Genomic DNA, 20,949 nt, shown 5'->3' on the forward strand with positions numbered 1-20,949 from the left:
ATTATCGCCACTGATACGCACGTCAGTGAGGGAAGCTGCTGGAGCCCGGAGACTGGTGTGACGCCGTACAGTGTGGCAGATATTTATCGCTGTTTTGGAAAACTGTACTGCGTTCATCTCCAGAACAGAAGAGTGACGTAACTGCTTGTACTTTTATAGATACGTGCCAGCGTTTCGGAGGAACCTACTACTTCCAGCTTCAGGGTAGAAAAGCAGATGTCGCGCCGTGTAGTCTGGTAGGTGGTGGCGTAGTTGGTTGAGGCATTATGCTACAAACCGGAAGGTCGTTGCATCGATTCCTGACGAGATCATTGGATTTTTCAATTGACCTAACCCTTCCAGCTGCACCATGGCCCTGGGGTCGACTCGCCTCTAACAGAAATGAGTACCAGGAATTTTCCTAGGGGTAAAGGGCGGCTGGCGCGTAAGACTCACAACCTCACCGCCATCTGTCTAGAGAATTTGGGAGCTTCGACGTCTCACAACCCTATGGGCCTCCAAGGTCCATATTCCACCCCACCTCCACACGGCAGTCTCTCAAATTCAAAGTCAAAGTCAAAGTCACATTGTGACTGACGGTCAGTCAGTAAATCTTGGTGTCGCGCCCCATCTGGGGCTGATGACCAGATACTGTATTTATTAATGTTTGACAGTTACGGCCTTATTTTTAGGGGGGTGCCCTTTCTGACGAGAGGACGGGTCTGTCATTTGTACATTCTGCTGGTCCTTGCCAGGGCAGTCTTCCTCGAGTCCGAGTCCCTTGGGACTCACGACTTTATTTTACTGTCTCAGATTTGAGACTTTCCTTTTCGTCGCCTCCTACGACTCGCAGGGTCACGGTGGAGGTGATAGTTTTAATGATGTTACTAATTACATCAGGATATAAGCAAAAAAAAAAGAGATGACGTGTATTTCCTGTTACTGCATTGATATACTGTTCTTTTTTTTTATTTTTCCTGCAAACATTTTCAAAAAAAGTAAGCCCTCTAAACTGGAAAGAAAGCCCCTGGGAGCTGCGTGTACTATGTTATAGAACAGAATCATTCCCATCTTGCTGTCCTTGTGGAAGGAGCACCGAAAGACCCAGGAGAATCTTTTACGATGTGCGGGTACAGTACGGACCTAAAATTATACAGTGTATACGGCCAGTACATCTCGCTATGCAACAGACATTTCTGAAATTTTTTTGTCAGCTTCGGGTGAAGTTTTGACTTCAACCGAAGTTAATATGAGAAGCTTCACTCACTCTCACTCATGGAGCTGAACCTTTCTTGAGGAGCCGCCAGTTGTGCAGACACTCAAGAACTTCCCAGCATTTTTTGGAACCCGAAGGTTTATTACCGTGTTCACAAGAGCCCTCCACTGGTCCCTATCCTGAGTTAGATGAATCCAATACATGCAATGCCATTATATCTCTCTAAGATTCATTTTAATATTGTCCACCCATCTACGTCTTGTTCTTGCTACTGGTCTCTTTCCTTCTGGCTTTCCCACTCATATCCTATATGCATTCCTTCTCTCGCCATTCGCTCTACATGTCCTGCCCATTTCGTCCTCTTTACTTTTGTATATACATGATTTTTTAAATAAATAAAAAAGGAAAATGACGATCTTTCAGTTGATACATTTCTGGTGGTATTTCAAGGTCATTTGCGGAAATTATTGTGGGTTTCTCTGTGCGTCTTCACCAGGTGGTACGAGGCCGGGCATATCAGTCTAGAAGTTAAATATTTTAGCAGACGCTCTCACCTCCAATGATGTTTTTCCTGTAATCGTCACGGGGGTTCATCATGACTGCCGTGCCTCCAGCGGTTGCCCGAGTAGAGGGTGTGTTAGCTCCCGCCAGCTGTACAACACAGAACACTTTCGTGTAACACAGATACCATGAATAAACAGACTGATCTCCAAACAAATTAAATTAAAGTATGTGGACATTTCACCTAAACGACTGTCATAACAACTAACAAACATACTGACTGTAATGAAGAGAGTGCAGCTTGAGAAGCTAACAGTCGCTCAGCTACATCTACTCCAGAAATCCCCCCCACCCTATAGAACACGAAAGTTCGATGCGGTGTAAAGCTCAAGGTGGACTGGGTGACCATGAATTCGTCTGTTTCTGTTCTCGTTTTTGTTCGGAAGTTTTCGGATAAGCGATTTCCTGTTAACTTTACAAACCCAGTTTAAAGAATGTTCTTCATTATAATAAAAATACCTAGAGGCGAAATTTCTTAACGGTATTTTTCGTAAAGCAAGTACTGTCTGTACTGCTTGAAAATGCGAAGTGGAGTGAACTGGCTAAGAATAACAAAAAGGCATATTTTTTTGTGGTGTCAGAGATTAATCTTGGAGCACACCCATTACAAATGTTTTCCAATATTTTCAAATCAATTTTTCCGTAGGTGCGATAAAAATATTAGCCTTCTGGGATGTGACGCCGTGTAGTTTGGCGTAAAAGTACCAATATTTCGGTGGGATCTTCCGCCTCCATCCTCAGGGTTGGAGGTAAACGAAAGTTGTTCTTTTTTAGCTGTTTTATGAAGCTTTCAATATCTAAACCGGTAGTATCAAAACTTATTTCGGGCCACCGCTGCCCTTGGTTCCACAAACTCATCCCCAGTGCCCCCTAGCCCATACTACAAAAAGCAATCTCAGAATAACGGTTTGCACAACCCACTAAGGATAGAGTAGTTGGTTGAGGCACTATTCTACAAGCCGGAAGGCCACGGGTTCAAGTCCCGATGAGGTTATTGGATTTTTTCAATTGACCTAACCCTTCCAGCCTCACTATGGCCCTGGGATCGACTCAGCCTCTAACAGAAATGAGTACCAGGAATCTTCCTGTGGGGTAAAAGGCGGCCGGCGCATAAGGCTGACAACCTTACCGCCATCTTTGAGCCGATTGTCTAGAAAATGTGGGAGCCTCGACGTCTCACAACACTATGGGCCTTCACGACCTCTTACAGGGATAGCTTTACTGTTTCCTTACTAAGGAAGATAACAATACAATAAAATGCCACAATAAGTCAACTGCTTCGCTGCCAGTGAATTCTTAATGCGATGAATGGGCTTGATGAAGTGATACCAGTTTCCCAGTGCTGGGTTTGAAGTCACTTCAAACGTAAATAAGAGGACAACGCGCTCGTATGGGCCGGCCTCCAGCCCCTGCCGCTCCTTCCCCTTAGCGCCCAATAAGTAATCCCACCGCTCCCTAGAGGACAGAGGAGCCCACTTCGGGAACCACCGATATAGACTGCATAGCATCGGATGGCAGGATTTGCAAGGAAGCAATTGAGGCCTATTGCAGGCTATTGCCTGCAAGACATGAGGAAAAGAAGGCATTCACGTCTAGAGGAGTACCATTAGATCATCTTAATCGATCAGCAGGTTCTTCCGAAACGTCAGGACGTCCGTAACTACACGACTACAGTAATCTTGATATGACCCGCCCACGACACGTCAGATCCAGTAATGTGATAGCTGGCCACAGGGCGTTCAACTTACGTAAGTGGTCAATAAAACCAGGAAGATGTTAGGTAACGGCAGTTGCCAGTCGATACGTACGTTTGCTGAGGCACAGGTCGGCGAATTTCAGATGACGCGGAACGACTCACCACAGTGTTCCGTTCTCTCCGTCCCTTCAGCCGTAATAAAGCCACGCTTTCAGCTGTTTTGGCAAAGGGAAGTCAGCGTGGGTAACGCAGTGCGCATGTCAGCACGGCATGCAAACCGCGAGGACAACGCACGTTCGATAAGCGTACACGAGGCAAGACAAGTAGCGTTAGTCCAAATGAATCTTAACATTTGTTTGTTAGCCCACTTTCCTTACTTACTTACTTACTTGTGCAGCTGAGCCCTTCTTGAGGAGAAGCCAATTCTGCAGATACTCAAAAATTTCCCAGCATTTTATGGAACCCGAAAGCTCATTACCGTGTTCACAAGCGCCCTCCACTGGTCCCTATCCCGAGAAAGATCAATCCATCCCATCCCATCCTATCTCTCTAAAATACATTTTAATATTGTCCACCGACCTACGCCATGGTCTTCCCAGTGGTCTCTTTCTTTCTGGTTTTCCCACCAATATCCCATATGCATTCCTCTTCACCCATTCGTGCTACATGCCCTGCCCACCTCATCCGCCTTGACTTGATCACTCTAATTACACTTGGAGAAGAGTACAAGTTATGAAGCTCCTCATTATGCAGTTTTTCCCAACCTCCTGACACTTCATCACTCTTTGGTCCAAATATTCTCCTCTATACCCTAAGTCTATCTTCCTCCCTTAATGTCAGAGACCAAGTTCCACACCCATACAGAACGCCTACATCCCTTATTTAAAAAAATAATATAGGTTCATGAGATCACAGTGTCCTATTTTATCATCCTGTCGCACTAGCAAGCATGTAGAGCCATTGCTAATGACATTGTAAACATCGCCCGTTGCTAGGCAACAGATTCCTAACACACATTAGTGGACTAACTGGGACGCGATGTTCTCTACGCGGCCCGTGCGACAGCTGCGTGAAGCAACAATGGAAAAAATGTTCAAGTGGTGTTTGCCACTTCCTTACTTCCTTATCTTACTTTTCGTCATTGAAGAGGGAGACAATAAATTCCTCTGAAACAATGGTAAACTTTTACCAGACTGCACGAAGTCAAGTCTTCTTCTTGATTCATGTTCAATATGTTCTGTCTTTAAATATATTAGCAATAACTGGCGACCCTTTTCCAGGGGGTAAAGCAGCCGGGGAGTGAAGCTCACCACTCACCTCCATCTAGTGTCCAGGTCAAGAATGTTAAAGGTAAAGCTTGTCCCTGTACTTAATTAAGCACCACGCCATGAAGACGTATGGAGGAGTGGATGTGTAGATCTACTTTCTCTTGACCTCGGCACTAGATTGAGATGAGTGGTCAGCTTCACGCCTCTGCCGCTTTACCCCCGGAGAAAGAGCTCCCGGTACCCATTGAACAAGAGGCTGGATTGTGGTGGAGTTATATCTCCACTCTCCCATACGTCTTCATGGCGTGGTGCTTAATTGATTAAGCACTGGGAATTACGTGTGAATGTACAACCAATGGAACTGAAAGAGCACAGCAAACCCTCGCCAATCCGGTTACGGTTAATCCAGACTGCGGATAATCCGGATCGAAACATGAAAAATGAAAAATGCTGTTCAAAGTTGAGTACGCACTTTAAAAGACACGTGGAACTTAGGAGCAAGAGGACTTTCAGACTGTGTTGAGGGCAGCTGGAGAGACTGAAACAGCGCAAGAAAATATCCAAGATTGGCTTCAGCTGGATGAAGGAGACCCTGGATTTCAGCTGCTGACAGAGGAATAGGTTTCTGTAGTGATCTTTTTGTATTTATTTGTTTTCATCAGCGTACGCGGTAGCGTAGTTAATTGAGGCACTATGCTACAAGCCGGAAGGTCGCGGGATCGAATCCCGAGGAGGCGGAATTTTTCAGTTTACCTAATTCTTCCAGCCGCACTATGGCCCCGGGGTGGACTCAGACTCTAACAGAAATGAGTACCAGGAATCTTCCTGGGGGCAACGGACGGCTGAACAGTAAGGCTGACAACCTCTCCACCATCTGTGAGCCGATTGTCTAGAAAATGTGGGAATTTCAACATCCCACAACCCTATGGGCCTCCACGGCCTGTTACAGGGATATCTTTACTTACTTTACTACCTACATTCTTAAGTTTTCCATTTATTTGTTTTCTAAGTTCCTTCTCGTCTTTTAGGCCGACTTTCGCTTCATTAATCCGGATTATCTTCTGGGATGTGACGACGTGTAGCTTGGTAACTCTTTAGACACCCGCATGCCCCCATCTTCAGGTCGGAAGAGTATGCTAAACACCAAGAAGCAAGACATTTAACAAACTACACAGGGCCACGTACCAGAAAACAATAGACGAACATTATAGTTACCACTGAATGAACCTCAAAGCTTGTTTTGGGAGCTTGAAAAATAATATTCATAGACTATAATGTTATATTTTAGCGTCCTGTTGCACTGATTTATGTCCATGATTTATTCTGACCGTCTTACAGTGCATACTAGACTAGTTAACACCGATGTATGAACTTCTGAGGTTATCTGCATTCGGAAACGAGAAATTGTGCAGAGGGTAAGATTTGTAAAGGAGCGACTGTGATAGCTTTCTGTTGTGTAATTGGGGCATGTGTACCTGCAACAGAGAGTTACGAAGGTTTCAGAATGACAGCGCCAACGGAAACGACTAAGCGCAGAGGAGATGGAACAAAGGGGTCTTTGTGTATTTTAAGGCAAACGTAGTCCACAGTTCACGTGACAGTTTCGTTCCAAAAATAGAAGTTGCTGAGAGTGCAACTGCATAAATCGAACATAATCTCTCCTCCTCCCCTCGCACTCCTCCGACTACGCCTAAAAACTACTCCACCCCCCTCTTCGCCGTCACGCACCATCAACCGGCAAGACGTTAGCAATAAAGCGAGCGAATTTAATTTAAATCCGTCTAACTCAAATTCAGAATATTAAATTAAATCGAATTTTTCCGAGTCGTATATTTTTTTATTGCTAGTGGGGTGAGATTAAGTCCCTTGTACTGCGGCCACTTCTGGCCTATTGCACCAGCCCCAGATGATAAGTGAGGGTGATTGTGGAGCAATTGGTGGAATGAAGATGGGCAGGGGAAACCGAAGTACTCGGAGAAAACCTGCCCCAGCGTCACTTTGTCCACCACAAATCCCACTTGACCAGACCCGGCATCGAACCCGGGCAGCCGCGATGAGAAGCCAGCGACTAACCGCTTGAGCTATGGCGCGGGCCTTAGTGTCGTACATAACGACATGGATAAATGAAAATTCTTGCCCCCACCGGGACTCGAACTCCGACCCCTTGGTCGTTCAGCCCGTAGCCAGTCGCTATATCGGCTGAGCTATCCCGGCTTATAAGAACAAACTTAACAGAAAGGCTAGTGTTTGTAGGCAGACAATGATGTTTCAACGTTGTAGTGTGTAGGTTCAATTTAGTCACGCAGGGAGGTCACATGAAACGTCATCATGAGGCCCAAGGGGAGGGGTAAGGAAATAATCCTGGTCTTGACCAATAGGGAAGGGGTCTTCGTAGATCAACCCTTTGTAAATCTTTCAAAACGAAGTCAAGTTGGGAAGAGAAAAGTTCTACTATCCTGAAGACGGAGGTAGTAAAATCCTCCTGAACATTTGACCTATAGGTCTATATTCAGATTATGATGCAACATCCAAGAAGACACAGAGAAACCCTGAACTCTCATAAACTTTACTTTGCAATCAGTTCGCCGCGATTATGCGGTAACTTCTCCGACTCTGATGTTATGCAAGTAGTCTAAACAAGATATTGCAGGCGACTTATATGTTTCCTTCCTTTTTAATTTTCATTTATTATCTTGAAAAAAAATTAAAAGGAGCTTATGAGATCATCCTGCTGTCTGTGTATACATCTGTGTTTGTCCAGTTGTCTGTGTAGCTCCCCTTAATTTTTTAGGCTGTTGAGGTTTATGAAATCGCTTTTTTTTTAATGCTAGTGGGGTGGGACTAAGTTCCTTGTACTGCGGCCACTTCTGGCCTATTGTACCAGCCCCAGATGATAGGTGAGGGTGATTGTGGAGCAATTGGTGGAATGAAGATTTCCAGGGGAAACCTAAGTATCCAGAAAAAGCCTGCCCCAGCGCCACTTTGTCCACCACAAATCCCACTTGACCAGACCCGGTATTGAACCAGGGACGCCGCGACAGGAAGCAGCGACTAACCGCCTAAGCTATAGCGCGGCCCTTGGAGTCGTACATAACGAGGAGTACGCAGCAGCGTAGTTGGTTGAGGCACTATCCTACAAGCCGGGTTCAATTCCCGATGAGGTAATTGAATTTTTCAATTGACCAAAACCTTCCAGCCGACCTATGGCCCTGGGGTCGACTCAGCCTCTAACAGAAATGAGTACCAGGAATCTCCCTGCGGGGTAGAGATGGGGGAGGCGCGTAAGGCTGACAATCTCACCGCCATCTGTGAGTCGATTGTCTAGAAACTGTGGGACCTCGACGTCTCATAACCCTATGGGCCTCCACGGCCTGTTGCAGGGATAGTCTTTTTACCCTTTACCTGTAACGTATTTATATCGGAATAAAGATTCAATATTTATCATTTCTGGTATGTGGTTCCTGATCTGTGATGAGATTCGAAATCGTGTCCTCTCGAATCGGTTTTATTGCAGCCGAGGTTGATACTGGTAACTCCCGTGCAGAGATCGGCCTCTGTTCCGTGGCAACTGTGAAGTGACCCAGCCCAGTATATTGCTGCTGGTCCTCGCCAGCACAGTCATTCTTCGTTTCAGGACCCAATGCCATGCCATTCCTCTTTCCAGACTTTGACTCAGGGCGTGCTTTTCGACTAAAGGAGGGTTCTGACAACTACCGGTCACTCCCCCCTCTACTGAGGAGTGGCTTGGGCGGTCACTCACTCACTCGTTCTCCCTGGATCCCCTCTGGACGAACGGTCTATTTTAGAAGGATGCGTCGCTTAGTAACTGTTTCCATGCGGGTCAGCCAGTGATACTAAACGTAGCGAGAGTATTGATCCGTGGCGGAAGTTGTTTTGATGTTGTGTAGCACACGTGTGCCGGCTCCGATTCGAACAGACAACCAGATGTGCCCCAACTCGTGGAGATGGTCAGAAGGCAGAGTTTGTCGGCCTTGCAGTTCTCCGTTTAACATATTAAAGTAAAATAGACGTTCAAGGTCTTAAATATAATTTTGCCTGTGGTTCTGTAGGGGTGTGAAACTTGGTCTCTGACATGAAGGGAGAAACAGACTGAGGGTCTTTGAGAACAGGGCTCTCACATCCTACTACGCACAAGATATTTCTCTGTCCTCTCTGTCCGTTTCAAGCGAGGAATAATAACTGACCGTGAAAATATATTTTAAAGTTCTGGCTTATTTAAATAATAACCAAATGACAAGATTGGCGCAGCGGTGAAGAACTAGATTTGTATTCCATGAAGGCTCAGTGTAAATCTCCATTGAGACTCCGGCTGTCTTGACTGCTGCCTTCAGTGGTTTTCCTCAGTTCCTCCAGTTAAATACGAGGTTAGTATCTCGAGTAGTCTTGGTTCGAACCTTAGTCGAAACACCGGCTATCCTGACGCAGTCTCTTTTATGGTTTTCCCCAGTCCCTCCTGGGAAAACACTGGGACAGTAACCCAATCAGACCAGTTCCACTTCATTTCGAATTATTTTTTATATATTATTCACCTGTAACCCTACAGTTCGATGCTATATAGTCTTGCTACTGGAAAACAAGCCGCAAGCATAGTCATCGGCAGCACAGAAGGGGGATGAACTATGCAATTCATATTGTGTTAATGCGTTGCTGTTTTGCTTGTCGTGTCGGCGTGCGTACATGGGGCAGTATGGCTACTAGTCAAGCTACACGCCTCTTTCTGACGTGGGACGAAGGGTTTTTTCTTTTTACAGTAAAACAACAAAGATAACTAATTCTGTGTATAATTCAATACCACAGGAATGAATTATTAACATGGGAAATCAACCACCCAAGTCGCCTGACCTCCGTGTGTTTTAGCTACCACTGCTATGGTATGGTGTTGTTTCCATAGGTAACTGCTGTAACCTTGGGAAGTTCGTTCGGAAAGCTAGGTCACCGGGTAAATTTACTAACCAAGGACAATACGTGGGCTGGTCCTTAAATATGAATCTCAGATTCTCAAGTTATATAAGAATATTTCTCTCGGAAATTTTTTCTTCCAAACTAATTTTCAAATTAAGTCTGTGTTCCATAGTTTTAATGGTTCTGCACAGAGGGTTCCATAAAACTCAAGACAAGAGGTACCAATAAAATCAAGGGAACAAACATAAAGGCTAAGGTAAAGCTGTCCCTGTGCTTAACTAATTAAGTACTACGCCATGAAGGCGCATGGTGGAGTGGATGTATAGACCCACGTTTTCTTAACCTAGGCACTAACTGCAGGTGAGTGGTCAGCTTCACGCTCTGGCAGCTTTACCCAAGGGAAAGAGCCCCCCCGGTACCAATTGGAGAGGAGGCTGGGTGGGCCCCAGAGCTGGTCTGGACGACATGGATAAATGAAAATTCTTGCCCCCACTGGGACTCGAACTCCAACCCCTTGGTCGTTCAGCCCATAGCCAGTCGCTATATCGACTGAGCTATCCCGGCTTATAAGAACAAACTTAACAGAAAGGCTAGTGTTTGTAGGCAGACAATGATGTTTCAACGTTGTAGTGTGTAGGTTCAATTTAGTCACACGGGGAGGTCATATGAAACGTCATCATGAGCCCCAAGGGGAGGAGTAAGGAAATAATCCTGGTCTTGACCAATAGGGAAGGAGTCTTCGTAGATCAACCCTTTGTAAATCTTTCAAAAGGAAGTCAAGTTGGGAAAGTAAAAGTTCTACTATCCTGAAGACGGAGGCAGTAAAATCCTCCTTAACATTGGACCTTTAGGTTTATATTCAGATTATGATGCAGTATCCCAGAAGACAAAAAGGAACCCTGAAATCTCATAAACTTTACTTTGCAATCAGTTCGCCGTGATCATGCGGCAACTTCTCCGATTCTGAAGTTATGCAAGTAGTCTAAACAAGATATTGCAGGCGACTTGAAGCCTGAACGTAAACTTTCCGCATCTGCGGGCATATTCTTCATACAACTTTCGTACGTTCAGACAGGTTCCTAATGAATTCCCCAAAGAGCGGTCCATTTTGCGGGAACCAAGAAGCGCGCACAGGATGTTCGGAAGAGTTACTCCTATCTCCAGCACGCATTCCGGGGTCTGCTTTACTATTAACAGGACTAACTTCTGCGAGTGACCCCGTGTCGCCTGGTCGGGACGCAGGGTGGTTTTTAATATTTTGAACTTGAGGTTCTCACAGCGGTGACTATGAAGATTACTATAGTCTGTGGTGTGACGCCGTGTAGCCTGGTAAAAATTTGCCGACTTTTCGGAAGAACGTACTGCCTCCATCTTCAGTACCGAGAATAAATGCAATCAAGAAGTATACAGCACGCCAAGTTAATTTTTACAGTTTAATAATCGTAATTTGAACATGAGATACATTTCTTATCTACTGTCTTCAGGTTTTATGAGGTCGCCTTTCGGGCTAGAGCCCAGTCGTTATTAGTTTTCTGTTTCGACTAACATTTCAGTTGCCATCTTCAGGGCGAATATCATGTACCGGTAAAATATATCGGTATAATAGATCCAAGGAAGGGATTTAGGAAAAATTAAAGCGATAAATTAGTTACCGTGTTGTCCAGAGGCTAGGGATTAGGAGGGAAAAGAGGCAAACTCAGATCTCATTTGCTCCATATTCGTGTACTCGTTTAATGTCCATTCCAAACTACACTACGTCCAATATATATATATATATATATAAGCATACGAGTATTTTTCCTCGGGTATACGAGATGGGACACCAACCAGAAGCCAGCCGGAACACTTCATACATCAAGGAAATAACGGCACAACATCAGAACCGCCAGAGAGTGACTACTCCACACAAGAATCCACATTCCCCAAGAAGAACTAGAATACACGGTCAGCATACCCGAGGAATAATATGCTTATATATATCTTCATCTTAAATTTGATTTCAAGAAATTTAAAATCACATTTTTAATCAATTCATTTTAACTTTCAATATCTTGTAACAAATTCAATACCGAAACAGAGAACAACCCTACAATATGTGTAAATATTAGGTACAGCTTCAGCGCTTAAGATGAATCAGCTCCTGATGACGAGCCATTACAGGTCGAAACATATTGTGCCCCAGATATGGTACCTTCATATAAATAGGTCATCTGTATACCTTTCATAAATTGTTGTTTTAACTGAAATAAACAAATAAAATAAAAAACAAATCAATAAATAAACATTTTTATTTTCCCAATACATTTAAAAGATACTTAGCGATAATTTTATTCGTAAGAATTGCCATCGACCATTAAAAGTCGATTTATTGCTCACTACGATATTTTCTTTCCGCTAATGCCCGCGTTTCTATACGTAGTAATGTTTCAGTTTTTCCATTTAGCAGGTAATGGCAGCTCATGTGTCCCTTCTTAATATAATCCTCTTGTCTCTTAACGGCATATTGTAGAGAAAATTATAAAATCAATGGGAATACGAGGTCGCCTTGCTTTCCACTACTGTCAGATATTCATGAAGCAAATGCCGGCCTATACATGGCAACGTCAGGATAATGTTTTTCCAATTGGGACGCCAGAATATTTTCTAAAGGAAAAAGGTCAAGAAAATTACCGGCGACTTTTTTAAATAAATTTTTTATTGCTAGTGCGGTGGGACTAAGTCCCTTTTACTGCGGCCAGTTCTTGCCTATTGTACCAGTCCCAGATGATAGGTGAGGGTGATTGTGGAGCAATTGGGGGAATGAAGATTGGCAGGGGAAACCGAAGTACTCGGGGAAAACCTGCCCCAGCGCCACATTGTCCACCACAAATTCCACTTGATCAGACCCGGGATCGAACCCGGGCCGCCGCGGTGGGAAGCCAGCGACTAACCGCTTGAGCTATGACGCGGCCTTTAAATAAGTTAATAAACGCATCTGTGCTCAGGATAAGAAAACACAAAATGTAAATGTGAGTACACTTTTGTCCTCATTCCTTTCTTGTTTCCTCGTAAAGTGGGGGGGGGGGGAAGATGACTTCAGATGAAATTAGAACGCGTCGCCGTAAGCCTATCGATATGCTTAATGCAGTCAAAGTCAAAGTCACATTGCGACTGACTGTTTGACAGTTTAGGTCTTGTTATTGTGGGGCGCCCTCTCTGACGAGATGACGGGTCTGTCTTTTGTCAGAGTCATTGTTTGTAGTAGTAAGTCATTTGTCATAATGTAAAGGACATTTACTTCCACCCACCACGTGCAATTCCTAATTCACGCAAATGAACTGAGCGAATCTTACGCTATATCTCTGCATATACAGAGTGAGGCATTTCCTGGTGTCATATGTAATGAAGGGATTATTCCACCTGATAATGTTAAATGGATCACCCTGTATATTTCTGATGGATTTTAGCTTCTCATGGCGGTGACTATGGAGATTACTGTCTTCCTGTGATGCCGTGTATTCTGGTACAGCGCCACGAACGTTTCGGAGGAACCTGCTCCCTTAGGTAGGCAGCACACCGGCATGTGTCAAGACATGTAACAGGCAAGACACGGTGTCTGCGACATGACGCAAAGAAAGGAGCACAGTTGAAACGAATGAGATTATGAAAACCGCCACACACCGGTCTGAGTCATGATGCTGATGAATCACGAATGAAGCAAAACTGCGTATTTTGTCTCGTGTCTTGATGCTTGACTTGACGCAGTTGGAGTGCGGCCGCCCTTAATCTTAGGCGCAAAAGAGTAAGCCAGGAGTGGAGGTAAAACATGTATGGATAGAGACAGATGGGGAACCGGGGCCTGAAAAACCAATAGAAACAAGGAGAACCTTGGATCTACCAGGTCACAAGACGTCACATCCCATAAAACCAACCCTGAAGAAGGAAGCAGTATGTGCTTCCGAAACGTTTCCATATTATGAATCACTCAGAAACACGTTACATTCTTTGTCTTCGATCCGGATATGAAACGTACCTTTCTGCTCCTCACTGCCTTCAAATACGAAGTGGCAGAAAGTATGTGAAAATACATGCAATTCATAGGAGTAAAGATAGAAAGGTAAAGCTGTCCCTGTGCTTAATTAACTAAGCACTACGCCATGAAGGCGTATGGGGGAGTGGATGTCTAGATCAATATTTTCTTGACTTCGGCATTAGTTGGAGAAGATTGGTCAGATTCAGGCTCCGGCCGCTTTACCCCCGGAGAAAGAGCCCCAGTACCCATTGGATGGATCCCAGAAGCGATCTGGACGACGTGGAGAAGTGAAGATTCTTACCCTCACCGGGACTTGAACTCCGACCCCTCGGTCTTCCAGCCCATAGCCAGTCGCTATACAGACTGAGCTATCCCGACCCCTTTCCATAGGAGTGCCTTGTTATTATACGTGCATCTGTTACATCTGAAAACATTCTTATCTGATAGTCCTCAGTAATACCCAACTCAACGAAACTGAGGCGTTCTTTACAAGTCGCCAGTCGCTCAGCTACTCAAACAATTCCCAGCACTTTATGGAACCCGAAAACTCGTTACCTTTTTCACAAAAGCCCACCACTGTTCCAAATCCTGAGCCAGATGAATCCAGTTCCCTCCTACCTTTTTAAGATCCATCTTAATATTTCCTTTCATCTGCGCCTGGGTTTTCCTAGTGGACTCCCGCCTTCAGACATTCCTACCAAAACTAAAAATTCTCCAACATACTTCTGCATCCTCCTATATCAATATTTCATTATCATTATCATCATCATCATCATCATCATCTTGGTATGTGGTAGCGTAGTTGGTTGAGGCACTACGTTACAAGAGTACAAGGTTCGTGGGATTTTTCAATTGCCCTAATCCTTCTAACCGCACTATAGCCCTAGGGTTGACTCAGCCTCTAACATAAATGAGTGCCAGAAATTTTCCTGAGGGGTAAAAGGGCGGCCGGCGCGTAAGACTGACAACCTCACCGCTATCTGTGAGCCGATTGTCTAGAAGATGTGGGAGCCTCGACGTCTCACAGCCCTATGGGCCTCCAGAGCCTGTTACATGGATTGCGTTACCTTCTCCCTCATCATCATCATCATCATCATCATCATCATCAAGCTTTATTTTAGATGAACCAAACTAATATCACAATCATCAAGCCTTCTTCTTTCTATAAAAATTACTGTTATCATAAACAAGGAATATAATATCATCACAAGGGATGCTAATTACATAATGCGAGTACCATTTTGGTGATTGAAAAAAAAAACTTTCTAAAAGTGAGAAATCATCGCAGAAATCCTCATTCGCTCATATTTTTATTACACTCACCATAACTAGTTTCTTATATATAGATTTTAGAAGTACGCGTAATCACGAGTACGTCCCGGATGTCCCATCTCTCGTCTCCATGTAACATAGCTCACTATAGAAGTAAACAAACTGCAATGTGACCGACATTTCGTGCGCCAGAAACTTTTTGTTTAATTTATCAAGATTAGGGGGTACTCACCCTTGTGTACGATTCGTTACCGTCTCCCTCGAGGCCCTTCAACCGAGGTTACCACATCACAGCTCGCTCGGTGTGTCACGCGCCGATCTCACGAGAGCGACTACAAACGATTACCATTCCAGCCACCATAACTAGGCGGCGCTGGGGAGGCAGCTAGAGAGACACGCGTGAAAATTGTTTCGCGTCACGAGCCACTAAATTCATAAAATTTGCTTAACATGTTAGCAATAGAACATGAAACCTTCATATTTCGTTTAAAGAGGTGATTATTTACTATATATTAAAAAGGTATGTAGGTCTTCAGAGACTAATGTCAGTTGCCCTACCATCTGTAGGACAATATGCAAACTACACACTACCAATTAATTATACGCTAGTGACATCTATACGGCAATCGATATAACTGTCAAGACATGCTCTGACGGAGGTTTTCCAAACTAGAACAGATCCATTACGACAGCTCCATGTTAAGTTCACCTACTGATTCGGTAAAGCTAGCCGGGGTACCGCAGTCGGTAGAGCGACTGCGTACGGACTGGAAAACCGAGAGGTCCGGGTTCGAATCCCGGTAGTCATATCGTCCAGACAGGCCCTAAGGCCCATCCAGCCTTCTATCCAATGGGTACCGGGGGGTCTTTCCCCTGGGGTAAAGCGGCAGGGACGTGAAGCTGACCACTCACCTCGAACTAGTGCCGAAGTCAATAAAACTTGAATCTATACATCCACTCCCCCATGCGCCTTCATGGCGTAGTGCTTAATTAGCTAAGCACAGGGACAATTTTACCTGTTATTGATACAGTAAAATAAATTGTTTGCCAACGCAGCCACCTATGCATGATTTTGGTTGTCCCTTCTTAAAATCGACCCCGTTCTTCGGGTCAACCAATTATGGCTCTAAGTTCAACTTTCCACACCACTGCCACACTTCCTAACCCTTTCCTCTCCGAGACACGAATCCTGAAGATGGTAAGTAAAATGTTTGTCGAAACGTTACAAAACTTTCAACAATCTACACGGCGTACTTCCGGAGACCAAAGTAACATTGCTGTCATATTGCAAAATGAAGTAAAACGAAATTCATGTTTGTTAAAATTCACATAATAATACCAAAGAACAAAAGAACAAGAAGAAATTCCGGGAAGAACTAATCACTTACTTTCGTTTGATACGACACGGATCGCATAGAAAACAAAACAAAAAAATTAGAAAGGCTACACAGACACAGTGAGGTGATCTCATAAGCGTGACAAACCTAAAAAATGGGGGGGGGGTACACAGACAGCANGCAGGGTGATGTCATAACCCTCCGATCAATTTTGGGGGGGGACATTGCGAAAATAGACTAAACAGGGGAGGTAAAAAGATATTATGTTATCGTGTCTCAAGTTTTTCATTGGGATAAAATTTCCAGAACGAAACTCCTTGTGGCCGAAGTAACGGAAGCTTCACGGCCCAGTTCTGGCTCAACAGAGCAGTGAAGCTGTAGACTAACCCCAAAATCCACGAACCAGGACATTTAACACGCACGACAGTGGGCGCAAACTAATATCAGCATCCTAAGGGGCGTCATAAAACAACGAACAAAATATTACAGTAAGGTAAGGTAAAGCTAGTGAACGGAGAAGTTCATGTAGGTAGGCCTAGGCCCACTGGGGCTGTAGGGCCAAGGAAAAAAAAATAAAAGGTAAAGCTATCCCTGTAACAGGCTGTGGAGGCCCACAGGTTTGTGAGACGTCGAGGCTGGCATATTTTGTAGACAAATCGGCTCGAAGATGGCGGTGAGGCTGTCAGCCTTACGCACTGGCCTTCCTTTACCCCCAGGAAGACTCCTGGTACTCATTTCTGTTAGAGGCTGAGTCAACCCCAGGAACAAAGTGTGGCTGGAAGGATTAGGTCAGTTGAAAAATCCAATAACCTCATCGGAACTCGAACCCGCGACTTTCCCGCTTGTAGCATAGTGCATGAACCAACTACGCGTGTCCCTGCAGGAGGAGGAGGAGGAGGAAGAAGACGAACAGAGAGAAGGAAGAAACAAAGAATAACAAGCAGTCTTGGCATTTCAGTTTTACTGGTCTGTCAAATACGTTACTCGGCAGGGCCTGTGAGGGTGTTCCCTATTGACAACCCTGCTAACTGAATCGCACCGGAAAAGGGACTTGTGGGTAATTACGCAGTTCGTTCGTGCGTTCGTTCGTTCGTTCGTGAGTGCGTCTGTGCGTGGGTCTTTGCGTGTGAACGAAGTTTCCATTTGAAATAAATTACGAAATACAGCTTGTTGAGGGACCTACCTTCTGCTAGCCCTCAGTGGCGTTGGACAAGAGCACACCAGCGATCTCTATGCATTTACATAAAGCAAAGTCCGACTTATTGGTACAGTTTGGCTGTCAACAGTCTGACAATATGTCTCTCGAGTAACTTAACTTCTGAAAGATCGCTGTTCTCTTGGGTGTAACGGGGGCAGGCGTAGTTGGTTGAGGCACTATGCTACAAGCCGGAAGGTCGAAGGATCGAATCGGATGAGGTGCATTTTTTCAATTGACCTAATCCTTCCCGCCGCACTATGGCCCTGGGGTCGACTCAGTCTCTAACAGAAATGAGTACCAGGAATATTCTTTGGGGTAAAGAGCGGCCGGCGCGTAAGACTGAGAACATTACCGCAATCTATGAGCCGATTGTCTAGAAAATGTGGGAGACTCGACGTCGCACAACCCTATGGGCCTTCACGGCCTGTTACAGGGATAGCTTTACTTTACTTGCTTGTATTTAATGTGGTGTACCGAACTTAAATGTAAATCTGTTGCTACTAACTTCAAGGTGGAGCGTGGGCAAGTAACGCACGTAAAATGGTCAAAACAAGGACTGTGGTTTCGTTGCTCAAGTCACCGACCGCTCTCTCCCTGAAGTTGATCGCAACAATTTCCTCCGATATCACGGTAAATATCTACCTGACAAGACGTCAGATCCCCAGTACGCAGGGAAGAAATGAGAAGTTCGCGCATAATATTTTAGTTGAAACCCAGGTCTAAACCGAAGACACCATTTGGAAGACATAAGCGTAGATGGAAAGACATCATTCGAATGCATTATCAATAAATACGATCTGTGTGGTTTCCATTATCGCAGGATAGAGGCTGGTTGCGGGCTGTTATGCGTACAATAGTTAATCTTGTGGTACCATAAAAGGCAGGGTATTAGTGTCTCAAGAGGTCTCCGTTACGTGTGCAGATATAGCAAAATTACTCCGAGCTTCAACGACCTTTTTTATTTTTACTGCTATTGGGGTGGGACTAAGTCCCGTGTACTGCGGCCACTTCTGGCCTATTGTTCCAGCCCCAGATGATAGGTGAGGGTGATTGTGGAGCAATTGGTGGAATGAAGATTGGCAGGAGAATCCGAAGTACTCGGAGATAACCCGGCCCGGCGCCACTTTGCCCACCACAAATCCCACTTGACCAGACCCGGGATCGAACCCGGGCCGCCGCGGTGGGAAGTCAATGACTAACAGCTTGAGCTATGACGCGGCCTTCAGGGACCGTTACAAATACGAATATTGGTTGGCCAGTCAGCAAAAGCACGGGATGGGAACACCGCCAAGCGGTAGCGAATACGGGGAGAACCCAACCCGCCCTTCCCCTCTTTCTATGACGTAGCTCTGGCTCGGGAGATATTTTACGTCGACTGCAGTCTGATACAAAACGGCATTTCTTCCTGTGCTACGCAACATTCAAGTGACTAGACTGCCGTGGTAGCTAATACTACTAGGATATATATAAAAGGGCATAATCTGCTGTACCTAGCCTGGACTGACGGTGGCCGTGTAAATATTGTACATTTATATAAGAAATAAGTGTGTATTATAAATATGTGTAAATACAGACAGTGGACTTAGTACTACAGACTGACTAAGAAATGACAGACCCGACCTCTCGTCAGAGAGGGCGCTACACATAGACAAGACAGTAACTTTCATTCAAGAGAAATATCTAGTCATGAGCCCCAGCTGGGGCTCGACACCAAGACAGACAGACTGACTGACCGTCAGTTGCAACGTGACTCAGACTCAGACTCAGCTGCGCTACAGCCATGGCTTCATGGAACTGGGCCCTGCTTGAGAAGCCGCCAGTTGTTCCTGTAACAGGCCGTGGCGGCCCATAAAGGTGTGAGAGGTCGAGGCTCCCACATTATCTAGACAATCGGCTCACAGAAGGCGGTGAGGTTGTCAGCCTTATGTGCCGGCCACCCTTTACTCCCCAGGAATCTTCCTGGTACTCATTTCTGTTAGAGGCTGAGTCGACCCCAGGGCCATAGTGCGGTTGGAAGGATTAGATGAATTTAAAAAAATACAATGACTTTATTGGGACTCGACCCGCAACCCTCCGGCTTGTAGCACAGTGCCTCGACCAACTGCGCTACCGTGTCCTTGAGTAGCTGCACAACTGGCGGCTTCTCATGGCAGTTTCGGCTCCATGACTGAGTGTACATATGTATATAGAGACGGACAGGCAATGTGTTCTGTCAGGCTCAGTTATGAAGTCATCAGCACAGTGCTCGAGCAAATACAATGGCTAAGTGCCACACCGATTTCGTCTACCTTGTAACAAAGCAGCACAAAGTTCGTAATTTCTTTTTATTGTTACTCGCATGTCTCTCACGAAATGAAATCAGACCTTACGAATAAAAATATTACAATAAACTGTAGATATTATTATTATTATTATTGGAGGGGTGGGTTTCCCCATGCACCGCGACTAGTAGTCTATTGTACGTCCCCCTTTGATGTTCTACCAGTCTCTATACCCTACCGGTACTGGTGCGTGCCATCAGCCCCGACTTAGCCAGCGGGTTCGGCCTCTACTGGATCAGCAGTACTTCATGCTTCCCCCATCTACCAGAGGCGTTAGAGACTCTTGTTGGGCGGTAAATGTCCGAACATGAGGTTCTTGAGGACTTGTTCCCTGAATTTTTCCCGCCCTTAAAAATTCCACGACCTCCGCCGGGTTTGAACCCGCGTACCACGAGTCATGAGGTGGTAACGTTACCTCTAGACTACGGAGGCCGCTAAACTGTAGATAACTAAAACAAATGTGCAAACTTACATATAGAACTTGCGTCCACTTTGCTTGAGCTGGTAGAAAATTTTGTCGTACACGGAGGACTTCACGGTGTGTAAATATCAAAATCACTGTTAATAATTTTATATCAAACCGATTCATCGTATATTAATTAATCCACTGCTTAAAATGCATGTTACCTCACTACGTCCACTGTTGTCATTAACAGCATTAACAGAACTAGCCTAGTAGTACAATGGACTACCGCCAGGAGCCGCCTCTAGTCCAATGGTACGTGAAGTAGAACATGAGCAGCGAGGTTGTTCATGGGTTCATGGTACAGGCAGGCAAGGAAATCTGTTACGATTTCACTTGCCGTTTATACTTGTGTATATGGAGTACTAGAGTTGTACAGTGTGAAATTGAAAAATATTTGTTAACAATAACGCATGTCTGGCAATATATGTTGTATGCCAAATTCAAAACTACTAATATAAAATATGTACTATTTATTTTTAATTTAGGTAATACAGGCTATTAAATATGATTTAAGCCAATCAGTAAGCTGACTTTCGTTTAGTTCGCTTGGTCAATGTGTTGGTATTACTGATAGAAGGAAACTACAAAAAAAAAACTTAAGTAGTTCGGCGTCTCCTGGTGGCATGATGTTCGTACCAAGTTTGATCAATATCTGTTGCGTAGTTCAAAAGTACTAAAGTGGATACGTACACATAAATAT

At 44.8% G+C, this 20,949-nt stretch overlaps 1 protein-coding gene across 3 annotated transcripts in view; it reads right to left on the bottom strand.

The window, feature by feature from the left end:
* The window catches only part of LOC111866223 (band 7 protein AGAP004871), a 55,607-nt gene extending 40,362 nt beyond the window's left edge, over positions 1–15,245 (bottom strand). For 2 of the 3 annotated variants that reach the window (XM_023854973.2, XM_023854971.2), the window contains exons 1-2: positions 15,160–15,245; positions 1,750–1,846 (exon numbers count right to left, since the gene is read on the bottom strand). In XM_023854973.2, the coding sequence (XP_023710741.1) occupies positions 1,750–1,792 (43 nt within the window). In that variant the 5' untranslated portion in view covers positions 1,793–1,846; positions 15,160–15,245. Of the gene's footprint in view, positions 1–1,749; positions 1,847–3,564; positions 3,640–15,159 lie in introns of those variants that run through there. The other variant, XM_023854972.2, reaches the window with a different exon arrangement.
* Positions 15,246–20,949: the final 5,704 nt, after the last annotated feature.

The sequence above is a fragment of the Cryptotermes secundus genome, unplaced genomic scaffold (assembly GCF_002891405.2).
Source record: "Cryptotermes secundus unplaced genomic scaffold, Csec_1.0 scaffold834, whole genome shotgun sequence".
In the NCBI taxonomy this organism is placed as follows: domain Eukaryota; kingdom Metazoa; phylum Arthropoda; class Insecta; order Blattodea; family Kalotermitidae; genus Cryptotermes; species Cryptotermes secundus.